We start from the raw sequence: 19,431 nt of genomic DNA, 5'->3' as shown, positions 1-19,431 counted from the left end.
GGACAGAAGATTCCAGCCTCGCCTGAGATAATAACCTAAGCAGAGACGATTAAAAACTTAGAAGCTGGGGGACCTGGGTGGCTCCGTCGGTCGAGCATCCAACTCGGCTCAATTGGTCACGCATCCAATCTCATGGCTCAGGTCGTGATCTTAGCGTTTGTGAGTTCAAGCCCTGCATCGGGCTCTGTGCTGACATCGCAGAGCCTGCTTAGGATTCCCTCTCTCTGCCCCTCCCCTGCTCAATCACTCTCTCTCTCAAAATAAATAAACTTAAAAAAAAAAACAAACCCAAAAACTTGGAAGCCGGGCAAGGCCACCTTTCGCCATGTGGGTGGCCAGAGAGCCTGGTGTGCGTGGAGAGAGGCAGCAGCGATGCCAGCTGGAGAGAGATGGACCTGGCTGTCTGTGACTCCCATTCCTTGATTCTAGAACCTCTGAAACCTTGAGTACCAACAGACTATGAACTACTTTAAAATTTTACTTTGGTTTGATTTGGTTATTCGCCTGCAACGAGAATCCTTCTGGGTACAAAGGGCAGCCTAGGAACATACTGCCAGGAGAACACAATCTCCTTCTGTCCCTTTACGCCCTCACCTCCCCCTTCCCGCCTCTCTACTGGGACTACCTGCCTCTTTAAATCTCATACTGACCATCTGCTAACCGGAGATATACATAGAAATATAAAATAAACTTTACAAAGAAAAAGCAGCCCCATAAAATTAGAGAAGTATCAATCTGTAAATGAACTGGTGAGAACTCAGAATCCATTCCCCCGGGAAACCATGTGATACATGCTGAGATGTATCCTGGCTTGCAGTCTAGTTCAGCTACATTATGAAACGTATCTCGTGGGGCGCCTGGGTGGCGCAGTCGGTTAAGCGTCCGACTTCAGCCAGGTCACGATCTCGCGGTCCGTGAGTTCGAGCCCCGCGTCGGGCTCTGGGCTGACGGCTCGGAGCCTGGAGCCTGTTTCTGATTCTGTGTCTCCCTCTCTCTCTGCCCCTCCCCCGTTCATGCTCTGTCTCTCTCTGTCCCAAAAATAAATAAAAAACATTAAAAAAAAAAAAAAAAAAAAAAAAAAAAGAAACGTATCTCGTGTCATTCCACTTCTCTCCATCTCACGGAGCGTCCACACCACCATCACCTCTTAGCAAGACGCTGCAACAGCCCCTGCTTTTCCTCTACCCACTTTCCAATCTGCTCTCTACAAAGCAGTGGAGACCTTCCAAAAACATGTATCGGGCCATGTTACTCCCTTGCTTAAAACCTGCCAGTAGCTTCTCTTGATGTTTTGAAGGAAACCCAAACTGCCGACGTGACCTGCACGTCCCTGCCGATGTAGCCCCTGCCAACTCTCCCGTCTATCACTAAACTTGCTGCCAGGGCCTAGAACGAGCCCAAGGTGTCCCAGGATCAGGCTTTTGTGCCTACTGCTCCCTCCGCTTGATGGCTCTTCCCTTAGCTCCTCCTGTGCTCCCTTTCATCTTTCAGATCCCAGCCTCAATACCTATTCTCCAAAGACCATCTTGTCCAGAGTAGATACGGCCTCCACTACCCTCTGCCACTGCATCCTGTTTCTTTCCACCATGGCCTTAGCACTGTTAGGGGTGGTCCCTGCCTCTGTTCACTTGGAGCCTCCTTTTCCCCACTGACAGGTTACTGCATGACAGCAGGGACCGTCATTGTCTCATTCTCCCTTTATCTGCCAGACCTACCACAGGGCCTGGCAAACTGCAGTGCAACAGCTGATGGAACTATGAATGGAATGCTTTAGAACTGCAGCTAAAAGAAAACAAAACCACTGTAATACTTATAAATAACGGAAACAGGAAGTTCAAGTTGAATAAATACTTTCAACACAACACCACTAGTGGTAACAGCCCAAACCTGCCTACTTGGTAAGAACTGAGCACGGCACCGAATTTCTGTGCAGGGAAGTATTACCACGTACTCCATGCTGGGGAAGAGGAGGTTTGAAGACATACTAGGCCACGTAACTAGACGGGATAGAACTGAGTGTCTCCCAACAGGTGCCTAGAAAGAGGGGCATTCGTTTTTTTTCTCCCATGTCTGAAGAGGTCTTTATTTTCCCTTCACATCTGGTTGCTCCTTGAAGGTTGGGCATAGAATTCTAGGATGGAAATCACTCTCCCTTAAAACACAATGGTGCTGTGGGTGCGTGGGTGGGGTACCTGGGTGGTGCAGTTGGTTAAGCATCTGACTCTTGATCTCAGCTCAGGTCATGATTTCACAGTTTGTGAGTTCGAGCCCCGCATCAGGCTCTGTGCTGATGGCGTAGAGCCCGCTTGGGATTCCGTCTCTCCCTCTCTCTGCCCCTCCCCTGCTTGTGCTCACTCACTCTCCCTAAATAAATAAATGAATACATTTAAAGAATTAAAAAAGAACACAAAGGTACTGGGTGGCTCAGTTGGTTAAGCATCTGACTTCAACTCAGGTCATGACGTCACGGATTGTGAGCTTGAGCCCCACATTGGGCTCTGTGCTGACAGCTTACAGCCTGCTTGGGATTCTTTCTCCCTCTCTCTCTGTTCCTCCCCATCCCCTCATGAATAAATAAATACACACGTACATAAATAAGGACACAAAGGTACTGCATCACTGCCTTCTAGCTAGCAGTGCTGCTGGTAGGAGGGGCGGTCAGTGGTACGGATTCTGTGGGCGGCCTCCCTGGGGTCTCCTCTTTATCCCGGTGCTCTGAAATTTCACAGGAGCGTACCTCAACGTGAATCTTTTTTCACTGTTGTCCTAACCACTTAGCGAGCCCTTTCTGTCTGGAAACTCATGTCCTGTCGACCGGAGAAATTTTCTTGTATTGCTTCTTTGATGATTCCAATCCACCCTTTTCCTCTGGGCGACTTTCAGAACTCCTATCGGTCAGAAACTGGACTTCCCAAACAGCTAAATGTCTTTCATTTTGTCAGTTCTCTCTCTTTTTTTTTTTTTTTTCCTTTTAACCTCTTCGAGTTTTTGTTCTAATTTCTGGGAGATTTCCTCAAGTGCATATTCCCATCTTGCGCACACATTTTTGTTGTTGTTGTTTATTTTTAATTTCCAGGAGCTCTCTTTTACTCTCTGATTGGTGGTTTTATTCACATTCTTTTCTGGTGCCCTGGATTATAATTCTTTATCTCCAAAGATAATAATTATAGGCTTTTTTTTTTTTTTTTAAGGTTTTCTTTGGCTCCTTGAACTGCCATCTTTTCTTTCTAAGTTGCTTTTTATACTTTTTGTTGGTTTTGGTCTGTCTTTCGCCTTAGAAGCTTTCCTCAGATGTCTGACTGGGGGTCCGGGCTCATGGTTTATACAGACACCACAAAAGCTGGCTGGAGGCTCCTCATGTGAGAACAGAACCTACCTCCTGGTGGCTTCACCTCAGGGGGGTCAAGAGGAATCCTATCATCTTGGAGGATTCCAAAACATCAACCTGTAGATCTTTTCTCTGGGGCCAGTCAGGTTTTCCAGAGACGGGCCTGCCGCTGAACAACACCCTCGCAGGTAAGAAGCCTCAATGCTACCATTCTGGGAACTGAGTGGGAGGGAAGGGGGAAGGCGTGGGTTTTCTATGTGGTGTCTTACCACCATCCTGTGCCTGTTGTCTCAGAGGCTGGCACTTCTCTAGTTAAATTGCTCCAGAGAATAAATTTTGCTTTTTTTGTCACAATGGGGAAGGAGCAATCACTTGGATGTGCACTCATGGGAACGGCAGTTTGATCATTCCTTATATAGAAAAATTTTTCCCCAACAAAAAGTCCTGTTTTTAGCCCCAGGCACTTATCTCTACCTTCCAAAGGATCTTATGCACCTCATTCCTGACCCTTTCTGGAGCTATAAAAAGTGAACCTGTTCCCTTTTTGTCAGTGCATCCTTCTATAGAAATACAAGGTTTCGACATTTCCTGCTAAAACAATTATCACTCATTCATCTGCTTTCTTTTAAAAACGTGTTGACATCTTTTACTGTCTCTTCTCTCCTGTTTTCTCTGCCCTTGTGGGTTTATTACTTTTTATTCTTTTGCTACTAGTTGATTATTATTCCAGTAAAAGGAGGAAGTGAAGACAAACACATCAATCTACCACTTTTAATCAGTTACATGTGACTGGCTCCCCGCCATGACTGCTCATTTATAGTCACTAATAATTCTGATTGCCAAGGGTTGTATTTGGTTCACAAAAGAAACACAAAGAAAGAAAACGTTGAATTTTTCTGAGGCATCTGGGCAAGAGTTAGAAGAATAATAAGGAAAGAATAAATAACAATGAAGTTTAAAGAAGTCACACATATCCATGAGCAGAGAGAACACGTAGAATATAGACAACTGAGCTGTGACTAGTCAAAACAGAGTTATGGGTAAAGCTTAGCAGAGGTTTGAGATGCCTAATGGGAAAGGGGGTGGAGACATAGAAGTATCTTAGTTTCAGGGTGCCTAGCTGGCTCAGTCGGTGGAGCATGTGACTCTTGGTCTCGGGGTCATGAGTTTGAGCCCCACATTGGGTGGATTTGAGAAAAATAAAATAAAATCTTAAAAAAAAAAAAAAAAAAGTATCTTAGTTTCTTTCACTGACCACCAGGTGGCACTACTGACCCAACACAGCTTTGTCGCTGTGCATGTAGCCAAAGGGTAGGAAAGGAAGAGAGAGCTAGCCGTAGTTGTTTCCATATGTGAGTCACTGGCAAGGCTGAACCCTGGAAAATGGCTTCAAGGAAGTGTTGTATTGAAGAATTGGTATTAGACAAGAATGATATGCTTTGAAAACCTGTAGGGTAGGGGCGCCTGGGTGGCTCAGTTGGCTGAGCGGCCGACTTTGGCTCAGGTCATTATCTCACGGTCCATGAGTTCGAGCCCCGCGTCGGGCTCTGTGCTGACAGCTCAGAGCCTGGAGCCTGTTTCAGATTCTGTGTCTCCCTCTCTCTGACCCTCCCCCGTTCATGCTCTGTCTCTCTCTCTCTGTCTCAAAAATAAATAAACATTAAAAAAAAAAAAAATTAAAAAAAAAAAAAAAAAGAAGAAAACCTGTAGGGTAGCTACCAGAGCCATACTAGTCGATGCCAAATCTGTTATCGTTTAGAATACTCCACACCTACTAAATCCAAATCTAATCTCTGATCCCAGGAATGAAGCCCCAGGATCCATTTTAATGAATTTCGCAGGGGTTCTGATGTACAATTTAAGTTTGGAAACAATTGAAAAGAATACACTCCAAAAGTGATTCTGTACATTTTTAAATATCCAAACACATCTGAGTAATTGCAAACACTGACATAGGAGGCTAAACCCTCGTTACTGACAACACAAAGAATCTGTCCTCCAACATATATACGGTGATTTCTTGGGCTTGGGATTTTTTAAAGGCTCTTTTGTTAGTTTTTTTAAGATGGAAATTTATTTTGTTTTTAATTACATTCTTTCTATATTAAAAACAAAATACCCTAAAAAAACCCTGGGTGGCTCAGTCGGTTAAGCGCCTGACTCTTGATTTTGGCTCAGGTCATGATCTCACAGTTTGTGACTTCGAGCTCCATGTTGAGCTTTACGCTGATGGTGCAGAGCCTCCTTGGGATTCTCTCTCTCCCTCTCTCTCCCTCTTTCTCTCAAAATAAATAAAATAAACTTTATATATATGTGTATTAAAAGAATACCTTCCCTTCCTTTTTAAAATTAGTATTAAAGCAGTTTTAGGTTTACAATACAACTGAATAGATAGCACAGAGATATTTATAAAAAGCCTCTCATTTGAATATCACTGGCCCCTACTCTTGGAATCACTGCTACCATGAAAGTCAGCATGATATTTTCATGCAATGACAGTTCTGTATCTTTTTTTAGCCAACCATACATACCGTTCTTGAACAGCTTTGTTGTAAGCCCCAACATTCAGTGTTTTTCTGATCAAGTCACAGATGTGAGAGCTCTCCCCTGGGCACCGAGGGAGTCCATAAACACCTACAAGAGCAGAAGCCAAATATCCATTCTTTCAAGAATTGTGTACTGAGTAACTACTATGTGCAAGGCACTGTGAGGAATAAAACAGACCTGAACTAACCTCTGATCTCGTTCACTTATTCCTCAAGAAAATATGTACTGAGGGGCACCAGGGTGGCTCAGCTGGTTAAGCGTCTGACTTCGGCTCAGGTCCCAGTCTCACGGTTCATGGGTTCGAGCCCCGCATCAGGCTCTCTGCTGTCAGCGCAGAGCTCACTTTGGATCCTCTGTTCCCCTCTCTCTCTGCCCCTCCCCTGCTTGCTCTCTCTCTCTCTCTCTCTCTCTCTCAAAAATAAATAAACACTTAAAAAAGAAAATAACGTAGAGCATGCATACCATAACCAGCTTCCCCCTGACGCTCCTATACTCTTTTCTGCCTAAGGACCTTGGCACCGGCCGTTCCCTGGTAGATGTATTTCCTCTCTCACTGCTTCAGTGGTTGGACTCATTTCATCTCTCAGGTCGGAGCTTCGGGAAGTCACATCCGACTCCCCTAACTCAAGTACTGCCTGACCCCAATTCCTACCCTTCCCCCAGTTATACCTTCCTCCTTCATCATCCTCATCAATAACATTTTCAGGGTTGCCTGGCATAGTTCTAACCATATGTTGGCAATAATTCATTTAATCTTCATGACCATGAAGAGAGGAAATCATTATTTGTACCATATTACAGATAAGAGACTTCTAAACAGGAAGATGAAATACTCTGCCCAAGGTTAGATACGAAGTGCTAAGAGTCAGGATATGAACACAGGCAGTTTGGCTCTAGAGCCCACACCTTTAACCACTGCCCTGTCTCTTAAGTATTATCCTATTTTTTTTTTAATGTTTATTTATTTTGAGAGAGAGGGAGAGCAGGCATGTGCATGACTGGGGGAGGGGCAGAGAGAAACGTGGGGCTCCAACCCACAAACCGTGAGATCATGACCTGAGCCTAAACCGAGGGTTGGACGCTTAGCTGACTAAGCCACCCAGGGACCCCCGTCCTATTTTTTTTTTTCTTGATCATAGTTTTCACTCTCTGTATTTATTTATTTCCTTGCTTCATTGTCTATTTCTTCCCTACCCCCCAACTAGAATGTTAATTTCCTGAAGACAGGGACCTTGTCTGTCTTACAGATTTTCAACACATGTTTGTTGACCGAATGAATGATAAGGTTTTTACCAACATGCATTTGAATAACACTTGTGTTTTTTAAAAACAAGGAGCATGGGTGGCTCAGTCAGTTAAGCTTCTGACTCTCGATTTCGGTTCAGGTCATGATCTCATGGTTCGTGGGACCGAGCCCCATGCTGGGCTCTGTGTTGACAGTGCAGAGCCTGCTTGGGATTCTCTCTCACCCTCTCTCTCTGTCCCTCCCCAACTCATGCACACGCGGGTGTGCATGTGTGCTCTCTCTCAAAATAAATACACTTTTAAAAATAAATAAATAGGGGCACCTGGGTGGCTCAGTCGGTTAAGGGTCCAACTTGAGCTCAGGTCATGATCTCGCGATCTGTGAGTTCGAGCCCCGCGTCAGGCTCTGTGCTGACAGCTCAGAGCCTGGAGCCTGTTTCAGATTCTGTGTCTCCCTCTCTCTATGACCCTCCCCCGTTCATGCTCTGTCTCTCTCTGTCTCAAAAATAAATAAACGTTAAAAAAAATTTTTTTTTAATATAAATAAATAAATAAATAAATAAAATCAAGTGGTCGTGTGGATTAAAACAGAAAAAAGCAGGCAAAGAAGCCAGGGTTACCTTGATGTTGTCCCCCAACCGAGATCAGATTGATCATGGGTGGTGACGGGCATCTCTGAGCCACTGCCCTCCTGGGGGAGAAAAGGATTATCAGATGGAAATGTATCATCAACTACCAACTTCCCAGATGAAGCTACTTCATTCTCTGTGATTCCCCAAAGCCAGGGAGTGTCAGGATTTCCCCCAGATGGCCAAACAAATCCTTATTCTTTCACAGAAAATAAAGTTCCATAAAGCTTTTTACATGGAGACATCTTAGAATAATGTTCCTTCCAAGATAGATGAAGAGCTCAAAAGAATTAGAGGAGGGGCTAGATCTGAATAAAAGAAAAAAAAAAATTCAATCCCATGTAAGTCGTATGACATCACAGAACAGGACTTACAGAAATTGGCCTCCCTGGGAGAATCCCATAGCATTGTAGCCTTGCTGTAATTTAGGGTCCTTAGCCAGAATCTGACACACTGTTGTTACTTGGGAATTGACATTCAAGAAGAAGCTGTTCTCCACATCCTAAAAGAGGAGCCACAGAGGAAGGATGGGGATGAGAACCACCACTGGTGTCTTCTCTAAGAAGGCAAATTTGTTTAGTTGGAATCTGCACACAAGCCATTCAAGAGTTAAAGTATCATTGCAAGATTTGCTGCTAAAAATGCAAGACAAAGCATTTTCATAGTATATTCTATGAAATCAGTCAGCAAACCTTCAAAGGAACAGAGCTGTGAAGGGCCTTACCTCCATCAGGGTCTTCCCAATCTCTAAAGATAAGACATAAATTCCAGGTATTTTCTTCTCAACCATTTTTTTAATAGCACCCATGCTTAAGGGATTACAACAGCTGTCTCCTAGACAACAAAGACAATGGCAGATATTCATGAACCAGGTTACATAGTTTTTAAAAAGTTTTAAGCTTCAAAGGGCATTATAAAGAATGTGAAACGTGACGTGTCTGGGTGGCTCAGTTGGTTGAGCGTCCGACTTCAGCTCAGGTCATGATCTCACAATTTGTGAGTTTGAGCCCCGCATTGGGATCTGTGCTGACAGCTCGGGGCCTGGAGCCTGCTTCAGATTCTGTGTCTCCCTCTCTCTCTGCTCCTCCCCTGCTCACACTCGGTCTCTCTCTCAAAAATAAAGATTAAAAACAAAAATTTTTCTTAAGGTGAAACATACAGAATGGGAGAAAATATTTGCAAAAGGAAAAAAATAAAAAGGGAGAAAATATTTGCAAATCATATATTTGATAACGGTTTAATACCCAGGATACACAAAGAACTCTTACAACTCAACAAGAAGTTAACCTAACTTAAAAATGGAAAAGGGACTTGAACAGACATGTTTTCAAAGGATATACAAATGACCAACAAGCATATGAAAACACGTTCAACATCACTGGTCATTAAGGAACTGCAAATCGAGGCACCTCGTGGCTCAGTCAGTTGAGCGACCGACTTTGGCTCCGGTGGTGAGCTTTGAGCCCCGCATCAGGCTCCATGCTGTCAGCGCCGAGCTGGCTTCTGATCCTCTGTCCTCCTCTCTCTCTGCCCCTCCCCACTCTCAAAAATAAACACTAAAATAAATAATTTAAAAAAGGAAATACAAATCAAAACTATAATGAGATACCACCTCATACCCACTAGGATGGCTTTAATTTAAAAAACTGGAGGGGCGCCTGGGTGGCTCAGTCGGTTAAGCGTCCGACTTCGGCTCAGGTCACGATCTCGCGGTCCGTGAGTTCGAGCCCCGCGTCGGGCTCTGGGCTGATGGCTCAGAGCCTGGAGCCTGCTTCCGATTCTGTGTCTCCCTCTCTCTCTGCCCCTCCCCCGTTCATGCTCTGTCTCTCTCTGTCTCAAAAATAAATAAAACGTTAAAAAAATTTTTTTTAAAACTGGAAAGTAGCAAGCAAGGATGTGGAGAAATAGAAACCCTTGTACATTGCTGGTGGAAATGTAATATGATGCAGCCATCGTGAAAAGTTTGGTGGTTCCTCAAAAAGGTAACCCTAACAATTACCATAGGATGCAGCAATTTCCCTACTAGATATCTACCCAAGAGAAATTAAAACATGCCCATACAGAAACATGTACCTCAATGTTTACAGCAGCACTATTCGTAATAGCTAAAAGGTAGAAGTGACACAAATGTCCACCAATGGATGAGTGGGTAAACAAATTGTGGTATACACATACAGTGGAATATTATTCAGCTGTAAAAAACAAAAGAAATACACATGCTACATACATACGTACATATGCTACAATGTGGATGAACCCAAATTCACATTAAATTCACACTAAATTCACATTATTATAAGTGAAAAAAGCTAAACACAAAAGGTCACATAATGTTTGATTCCCTTTATATAGGATATATCTAGAACCAGCAAATCCATAAAGACAGAAAACAGATTGGACATTGGACATTGGACAGGAAGTGTTGGGAGTGGGGAACAGAGTGGTTACTTACGGGGTACAGTGTTTTCTGGGATGATGAAAAAAACTTGAAACTAGAGAGGAGCGCTGGTAAAACAATATTATGAATACACTAATTGCCACTGAATTGCATACCTTAATATGGTTAATTGTAGGTTACATGAATTTCACCTCAAAAAAAAAAAAAGACCATTTTTTGCGTGGCTCGTGTTTTATCAAGTAATAACAAACTTCAAAAGCCCACACAATACAGTTGGGACACCGAATTCATAACTGAAAAGTAAGCAGAGGTGCATATTACCTTGCCTTATCATTTGGAACATTTGGGGTTAGAAGAGTCAAGAGCACTTAGGAATCAAACTCAAGGACTAGGACTAGGGAAAGAAAAGTGAAACGCCTAGGGCACAAAATTTCAGGAGGTACTCACTCGCAGGTTCGTGCAAGTGCTGACCCTGAACTTCTACGAGCTAGAAAGTGAGTGCCTTCTTAACTTTTGCAATGTAGGGGTCTCCTTGCCTCATCCTACTCCCAGCCCTGTTTCTTTTCCTGTTTCAAAGAACTAAAACCAAGAACTGGAAGAAAAGTGACTGGCCGCTCAGTTGGAGAAGTAGGCTGAGATCATTTTCCATCTTGAGCTTAATCATCCCATTTCTAACTTAAGAGGAACTTTAAGAATTCATTTTTAGGGGCGCCTGGGTGGCGCAGTCGGTTAAGCGTCCGACTTCAGCCAGGTCACGATCTCGCGGTCCGTGAGTTCGAGCCCCGCGTCAGGCTCTGGGCTGATGGCTCGGAGCCTGGAGCCTGTTTCCGATTCTGTGTCTCCCTCTCTCTCTGCCCCTCCCCCGTTCATGCTCTGTCTCTCTCTGTCCCAAAAATAAAAAAAATAAAAAAATAAAAAGAATTCATTTTTAAAGAAGGAAAAGCTGAGGCTTAAAGCATCCTCTATTTCTCTCATAATAACTTCTTTTACCTCCACTGTAGTAGCCCTGGAACCCAGCACAGAGCTTTGAGAAAACTGTTTATATTTGCTGACTGTAATTCCTCTTCAGGGCTTGCTTGCTTGCTTGCTTTCTTTCTTTCTTTCTTTCTTTTTTTTTTTTTTTAACGATTTCATTTATTTATTTACTTACTTTAATTTGTTTTAGAGACAGAAAGAAAGAGTGCGAGCGGGAGAGAGTGGCAGAGGGAAAGAGAGAGACTCTTAAGCAGGCTTCATGCCCAGCGCAGAGCCCAAGACCGGGCTCGATCTCATGACCGTGAGATCGTAACCCGAGCAGAAATCACAAGTCAGATGCTCAACCAACTGAGATAGCCAGGCACCCCCAAAACTGCTTTTGTTAAGGTTATTAGTGATCTTCAGATTGCTAAATCCAATAAGCAGTTCTCACTTGACCTGTTGATAAAATTCCATGCAGCTGATTACTCCCTTCCTCTGGAAACATTTTCATTGGACTTCCAGGACATTGCACTCTTCTGACTTTCCTCCACCACCACCGTCTCCTTAGCTAGTTTCTCCTCCTCTCAACCTCCAAATGTTGGCAGCGCCTCAGGCCTCAATCTTTACACCTCTTCTCTCCTCTGTGTACGCTCGCTCCCATGATCCTGCTCAGTCTCATGGCTTTAAATGCCAGCCATACACTGAAGGCTCCCAACATAAATCTCCAACTTGTATTTCTGTCCTAGACTCCACACTCCAAATGGCTCTACAACATCTGGATGTCTAACAAGCATCCCAAATCTAGTAAGTCCAAAAGCAGACTACTGATCTTCTCCCTACCCTAAATCTGCTCATCGTACAGGCTTCCCCATTTTGGTAAAATGACAACTTCATCCTTCAACTTGTCCAGCCCCAAACCATGGAATCATCCTTGACTCCTTTCTTTCTTGCTCATCCCAAATCTAATCCGTTAATAAATCCCATTGGTTCCACCTTCAGAAGATACACAAACTTTGACCGCTTCTCAATATGTCCCCTATTACTATATTGTTTCAGGCCACCACCATCTCTTGTTTTAAGTTGTTGCAATTGCTTCCTAACTTGTCTCCCTGCAAATGTCTGTGTCCCTCTACAACCTATTCTTAATATAGCAACCAGAGTGGTCCTTTTTAAAGTGTAAGTCATATTATGTTACTCATGTGCTCAAATCCCTCAAGGACTTTCCAACTCATTGTAGCCAACTCCCTTTGTAGGCCCCAGCATCCCCACCCACCCCAACCTAAACCCCTATTTTCTTCTCCTTGCTCACTTAGTTCCAGCCCCGCTGACCTGAATGTTGTTCCTCCAACATATCAAACATACTTCTGCCTCAGGGCCTTTGCATTTGCTGTTCCTTCTACCAGCTATCCACAGGGTATCCTCCCTCATCCACTTCAGCTCTTTGCACAGATATCACTTTCTGGGTGAATCCTTTCCTGACCCTGCTTACAAAATTGCAAGCCCCCATCTCCATTTCTCTCCCACTCCCGGCTTTACTCTTCTCCATTGCATTTGCCACCATTTTATTTAAAACATATTACATGTTTTAGTTATTTCTTTATAGTCTGTGTCTCCCCCTGGAAAATAAGTTCAGAAAGGGCAAAGACTTTGGTCTGTTTAGTTCACGGTCTTATCTTCAGCATCTAGTAGGTGCTTAATACCTACGTGTTAAATGGAAACATGAACCTTAGGTACCTAACAAATCTCTACTCAGTGTGCTAATGAATAAAAGGATGGATGTCCTGGTTATGCAGCCACAGCCAGGACTGCCTCAAGTGCCAGACGCTGCACCCTGACGCCAGCGCCGTGAGAATTAAGCAAGAACCGCCCAAAATACCCTAACGCAGCGCACGGGTCTCTGCCAGAGCTCACCAAAAGACAGCCCCTTCTCCTCTCTCCCTTTCCAATGCAGAGGAGCCCCCCCAAATCCTAAGACGTCGGGCCAGCCTGGTGCTGTGCGACCACGGTCCTCGCTCTCCACCTCGCACTCTGCCGATGCGAACCCAGGTTGGGAAAGAGGAGTCGCTAAACCCTCCTGCTTCTCTTCTCCCTCACTCACCCATTCCATGCCAGATGACCAGCGGCAGCGGCAGCGGCGGGCCGAGATGCCCCAGTGCAGGTGCCGCGCAAGACCCCGGCAGGAGAGCGACGGCCAAAAGCCACAAACAGCTGGGCGACGCCATCTTGACCCAATCACGTGACCGCGCTCCCGGGGCCCGGACCCGGCGCCTGCGGGGGCGGACCGCGCGCTACCCCCCGCCCGCCACCATCAATCAAAATGAATGTCCAGGGTCATTCAACGCTTACTGCACATCAGACGTTCTTCTGTGTGCTTTTTCCCTGTTAGCAAATTTAATCCTCGTAACGCTGTGTACGCTTCTCCCCATTTTACAGGTCTGGACACTGAGGCGCTGAGAGTTTGGGTCAGGTGCAGAGTTCACCGAGATAGCAAGTTGATGGGTCCAAAGTGGTTACTCAGCCGACGACCCGTACTGCCTTTGGGAGAAAAATGCTTTGTGGAGGGAAGAAAGGAAGGAGGGATTCGGCTATTAGAAATGGAAGGTGAGGGATCACTTCCAGCCGGGGTTAATAATGGCAGGGTGTGGTATTCGTCCTGGATCTTGAAGGAAAAACAGGATTTCAACAGGCAAAGATGAAATGCAGGAGGACTGAAATGAGCCAAAATATAGAGGTGGAAAAGAATGGTGTGGTTGTTTTTGTTTTTTTTTAGAAGTGGCAGGGCTTCCCGACTGACAAGAACATGTGTTGGATGTGGAAACCACTGCCACTTCCTGGTTTAATCTCAGAGCTGGATGACTGCAAGAGCCTTTCATTCACCATTTCTCCCTTTTCCATCCCCCCTCTTTAGTATATGTGCTGCCGAAGCGAGCACTCCATTCCCCCTCTTTAATCCACTCTGTTCTACTGCCAGATTCATTATTTTAACCCACTTTCTTTTATTTTTTTTATTTTGTTTTTTAATTTTTTAAAATTTACATCCAAATTAGTTAGCATATAGTGCAACAATGATTTCAGGAGTAGAGTCCTTAGTGCCCCTTACCCATTTAGCCCATCCCCCCTCCCACAACCCCTCCAGTAACCCTCAGTTTGTTCTCCATATTTATGAGTCTCTTCTGTTTTGTCCCCCTCCCTGTTTTTATATTATTTTTGTTTCCCTTCCCTTATGTTCATCTGTTTTGTCTCTTAAAGTCCTCGTATGAGTGAAGTCATAGGATATTTGTCTCTCTCGGACTCATTTCACTTCGGATAATACCCTCCAGTTCCATCCACGAAGTTGCAAATGGTAACCCGCTTTTGTCCTCTCAATTGCCTGCTCAAAGTATTTTTTCAGAAAATCATTGAAATAGTTATGGATAGAGAATTTGGTAAGTAAATTAGGATGTATGGACAGTACAATGGAATATTATGAGGCGAGTTTTATAAAGGATAAGGTAAACTTATATATAACCACATGAAAAATGTCTCAATATATTGTAAAGGAAAAGCTGGTTGCACACCCACCCGAAGCCCTTTTATCTGATGCTGTTGGGCCTGGTGGTTAGTTGTTACATGAAAAAAATCAATTAAAATGCAGAATGGTAAAGCATTACACAGCACACGGTTTTGTTTAAGAAAAGTAAGTTCCTGGCATATTATAAACCACTCTTTTGGGTTTAAACTTAAGACTTAATAAATGTAAATTGCTTTATCAATCTTTTGAGATAGACTCGGGCTTTTTCTGTGATGACGGGGCCCCTGGTCAAAGTGTTTCTTAGAGTGATAGATACTTCTTGCCTTTCACAAGTCACCCATAATTTCTTTAAATGTTTCTTTAAAGTGGAGCAATAACTAAACGGCACTTTGAAGCAATCTGAACGCAAAGTCCTTCTAGATGTGTGTAGCTCTTCCAAGGACAGAATTTTCTTTTCTTTTCTTTTTTTTTAATTTTTTTTTTTAACATTTATTTATTTTTGAGACAGAGAGAGAGCATGAACAGGGGAGGGTCAGAGAGAGAGGGAGACACAGAATCGGAAACAGGCTGAGCTGTCAGCACAGAGGCCAACGCGGGGCTCGAACCCACGGACCGCGGGATCATGACCTGAGCCGAAGTCGGACGTTTAACCGACTGAGCCACCCAGGCGCCCCCAGAATTTTCATCTATACCTAATCTAGCAAGTTTTTAGCAATTTGCTTTCAACCAGCCTTTCCAAAGCATTCAACTTAGTTTCCATAGAAACATCTCTTTTTACACCCATATATCATAACGGTTTCAACATGTTAATTAAATCACTGTAGCAAATTTTCCTGATATAAGTAAGTGGAATGAACCCAACAGACATTTGGTAGTCAGGTAGCTCAACTGGCAGGAACAGAACTACCCAAAAACTCTCAAATGCAGCTTCCTGGCCATGTTTACCGCACTGTAGGCATCGGTAAGTACATTTTAGAATTGGGAGAATAAGTTAAGTAGGAATGAAGAAAGTAACTACGTCGTTTTGCAAAAATATATATGTTGTGGGGGCGCCTGGGTGGCTCAGTCGGTTGAGCATCCGACTTCGGCTCAGGCCATGATCTCACGGTCTGTGAGTTCGAGCCCCGCGTCAGGCTCTGTGCTGACAGCTCAGAGCCTGGAGCCCATTTCAGATTCTGTGTCTCCCTCTCTCTCTGCCCCTCCCCTGTTCATTCTCTGTCTCTCTCTGTCTCAAAGATCAATAAACATTAAAAAAAATTAAAAAAAAAAAATATATATGTTCTGCTGATGGTTCCACCAGTCTGTATTCACTAAAAATCACTGGATCCTACACATGAAATGGGTGAATTTTATAGGATGCAAAACGTAACCATAATCAAGCTGTTTTTTAAAAAAACTTCTATGTATTCACGTATTCGTGTATTTCTAGATTTTCATGAATTTTTGATTTTCATTGAACAGCTAAAGTACTGAAAAGAAAACAGTTTTCACCATTCACTTTTTTTTTTAATTTTTTTTCAACGTTTTTTATTTATTTTTGGGACAGAGAGAGACAGAGCATGAACGGGAGAGGGGCAGAGAGAGAGGGAGACACAGAATCGGAAACAGGCTCCAGGCTCCGAGCCATCAGCCCAGAGCCTGACGCGGGGCTCGAACTCACGGACCGCGAGATCGTGACCTGGCTGAAGTCGGATGCTTAACCGGCTGCGCCACCCAGGCGCCCCTCACTTTTTACTTTTTTTTTAAACGCTTCATGAATTTTCTTGTCCTTCTTTCGCAGGGGCCATGCTAATCTTCTCTGGATTGTGCCAATTTCAGTATCTGAGGTGCTAAAGCGAGCCCCACTTTCTACTTTTTATACTTCTGTATGGTTTGAATTCGTAATGCAAAGATACATAGGTGGGGTTTAAAAAATTTTTTTTTTAACGTTTATTTATTTTCTTGAGACAGAGAGAGAGACAGAGCATGAACAGGGGAGGGTCAGAGAGACAGGGAGACACAGAATCTGAAACAAGCTCCAGGCTCTGAGGTGTCAGCACAGAGCCCGACGCGGGGCTCGAACTCACGGACCACGAGATCATGACCTGAGCTGAAGTTGGACGCTTAACCAACTGAGCCACCCAGGCACTCCTTTTTAAAAATTTTTTAATGTTTATTTATTTTTGAGAGAAAGCAGAGTGTGAGCCAGGCAGGGGGGCAGAGAGAGAGGGAGACACAGAATTTATTTATTTTTAAAAATTCATTTATTTATTTTTAAACTTACATCCGAGTTAGTTAGCATATAGTACAACAACGATTTCAGGAGTAGATTCCCTAATGCCCCTTACCCGTTTAGCCTATCCCCGCTCCCACAACCCTTCCAGAAACCCTCAGTTTGTTGTCTGTATTTAAGAGTCTCTTATGTTTTGTCCCCCTCCCTGTTGTTATATTATTTTTGCTTCCCTTCCCTTATGTTCATCTGCTTTATATCTTAAAGTCCTCATATGAGTGAAGTCGTATGATATTTCTCTTTCTCTGACTAATTTTCACTTGGCATAATACCCTCCAGTTCCATCCACATAGTTGCAAATGGCAAGATTTCATTCTTTTTGATTGCCGAGTAATACTCCGTTGTAGATATATACCACATCTTCTTTATCCATTCATCCATCGATGGACATTTGGGCTCTTTCCATACTTTGGCTATTGTCAATAGTGCTGCTATAAACATGGGGGTGCATGTGTCCCTTCGAAACAGCACACCTGTATCCCATGGATAAATGCCTAGTAGTGCAATTGACGGGTCGTAGGATAGTTCTATTTTTAGTTTTTTGAGGACCCTCCATACTGTTTTCCAGAGTTGCTGCACCGGCTTGCATTCCCACCAACGATGCAAAAGAGATCCTGTTTCTCCGCATCCTCGTCAACATCTGTTGTTGCCTGAGTTGTTAATGTTAGCCATTCTGACAGGTGTGAGGTGGTATCTCATTGTGGGTTTGATTTGTATTTCCCGGGTGATGAGTGATGTTGAGCATTTTTTCATATGTCTGTTCGCCATCTGGATGTCTTCTTTGGAGAAGTGTCTATTCATGTCTTTTCCCCATTTCTTCACCGGATTATTTGTGTTTTGGGTGTTGAGCTAGGTAAGTTATAGATTTTGGACAGTAACCCTTTATCTGATAGGTCATTTGCAAATATCTTCTCCGATTCCCCATCAAGTGCCTTTTAGTTTTGCTGAGGGAGACACAGAATTTAAAGCAGACTCCAGGCTCTGAGCTGTCAGCACAGAGCCGGACGGAGGGCTCGAACTCTTGAACCGCGAGATCATGAGCTGAGCCGAAGTCAGACGTTTAACCAACTGAGCCACCAGGCGCCCCAATAACTTTTATTTTATTTTTCCCAGGCTTTTTCCTCTAGTTTTATTAATATAATTGACATACAACATTGTATTAACTTAAGGTGTACAACATAATGATTTGATATATGTATAAATACATAACTTTCATAATCAGAAAAAATTAAGATATAATATACGTATATCAAATGTATAATTAAAATGTATAATGTATATATACATTAAAAATTATTATACTTTAAATAAAACAAATAAAATTATTGTATCTTTTGGTTAGGTAATGGAGTAAAGCTTTCTCATAGACTCTGTTTCTGCCAATACCTAAGAAAGTTAAAATTTCATCCACAGCAAAGGGCCACAACTCAGTATCTTAAATGTCAACAAGTGGCAGTCAAGGAAAGAAATAGAAAATTATGGTCTGGAGTATGCCAAGGCTTCCAACCCTGCCTCCATTCCATCAAAATCCATACTGTTAGGTTCTCAAAATCCTGAGAATTAATACATCCGTATGCACATATATTCCAAAAGAAAAGAGAACTACCTGGTTTCCTTATCTTTTATCTCTTCTCTCTGGAAAAGTGAAAATGGCCACTGGGGAGAAGGCGAAGTGAGGAGTGGAGAATGGGCTAGGTCTTTTAGGTGGCTGTGAAGAGTTCAAGAAAGCATAGTAAATTGGGGGAAGTTCCAAACATTGAGGCTCTTTCGTATAGGAATGGGATACAACAACCCCTATTAGAGTGAAGCCTGAAATAGACTCTTAAAACTTCAGAAGACCCTGAGGAATGCAGTATTCTAACAAAGGCTGCATACCTCCTCCCCTGAGTTCTGTCCTCCTCTCTTTCAGATAAGCTTATAAATCATAGAAAATGTGCATACAGCACAAAATAACAGCCTTCAAGCTGCAGTTCATTAGGAAAAACAAATCAGTTTCAGATAAAGTGGGAAGGAATTTGGGAGGCAAGTAGAGAAATAGAAAAAATTCACCCCAAGTGATTCGAGCTCTAGAATAACCTAACAAGGAAATGAGCTCAGGGGCACCTGAGTTGCTCAGTCAGTTAAGCATCTGACTCTTGATTTGGGGTCAGGTCATGATCTTATGGTTCATGGGTTTGAACCCTGCATCGGGTTCTGTGTTGATGGCTTTGAGCCTGCTTTGAATTCTGTGTCTCCCTTTCTCCCTGCCCCTCTCCTGCTGTCTCTGTCTCTGTCTCTTTCTCTCAAAAATAAACGTTAAAAAAAAAAAAAAAAGGAGGGGGGTTGGTGCCTGGGTGGCTCAGTCAGTTAAGCGTCTGAGTTTGGCTCAGGTCATGATTTTGCAGTTCATGGTTTCGAGCCCCACATCAGGCTCTGTGCTGACAGCTTGGAGCCTGGAGCCTGCTTTAGATTCTGTCTCCCTCTCTCTCTACCCCTCTCCCACTGTGCTCTGTCTCTGTTTCTCTCACTCAAAAATAAATAAAAACATTTTACAAAAATTAAAAATAA

At 43.4% G+C, this 19,431-nt stretch overlaps 1 protein-coding gene and 1 non-coding gene across 2 annotated transcripts in view; both read right to left on the bottom strand.

The window, feature by feature from the left end:
• The window catches only part of PPT1 (palmitoyl-protein thioesterase 1), a 28,135-nt gene extending 14,776 nt beyond the window's left edge, over positions 1-13,359 (bottom strand). Inside the window, exons 1-5 of the mRNA XM_058717914.1 lie at positions 13,203-13,359; positions 8,474-8,583; positions 8,124-8,251; positions 7,741-7,811; positions 5,860-5,962 (exon numbers count right to left, since the gene is read on the bottom strand). Of these exons, the coding sequence (XP_058573897.1) occupies positions 5,860-5,962; positions 7,741-7,811; positions 8,124-8,251; positions 8,474-8,583; positions 13,203-13,326 (536 nt within the window). The 5' untranslated portion in view covers positions 13,327-13,359. The remainder of the gene's footprint in view (positions 1-5,859; positions 5,963-7,740; positions 7,812-8,123; positions 8,252-8,473; positions 8,584-13,202) is intronic.
• Positions 13,360-16,350: 2,991 nt separating this feature from the next.
• LOC131505829 (U6 spliceosomal RNA) lies at positions 16,351-16,457 on the bottom strand. The gene has a single exon (XR_009258597.1). It is a non-coding gene; the product is annotated as a U6 spliceosomal RNA (small nuclear RNA).
• Positions 16,458-19,431: the final 2,974 nt, after the last annotated feature.

This window comes from Neofelis nebulosa, chromosome 2, assembly GCF_028018385.1.
Source record: "Neofelis nebulosa isolate mNeoNeb1 chromosome 2, mNeoNeb1.pri, whole genome shotgun sequence".
Classification (NCBI taxonomy): Eukaryota; Metazoa; Chordata; class Mammalia; order Carnivora; family Felidae; genus Neofelis; species Neofelis nebulosa.
Note: the sequence above shows the minus strand (reverse complement) of the source record. Positions and strands in the feature narration are given on the sequence as shown.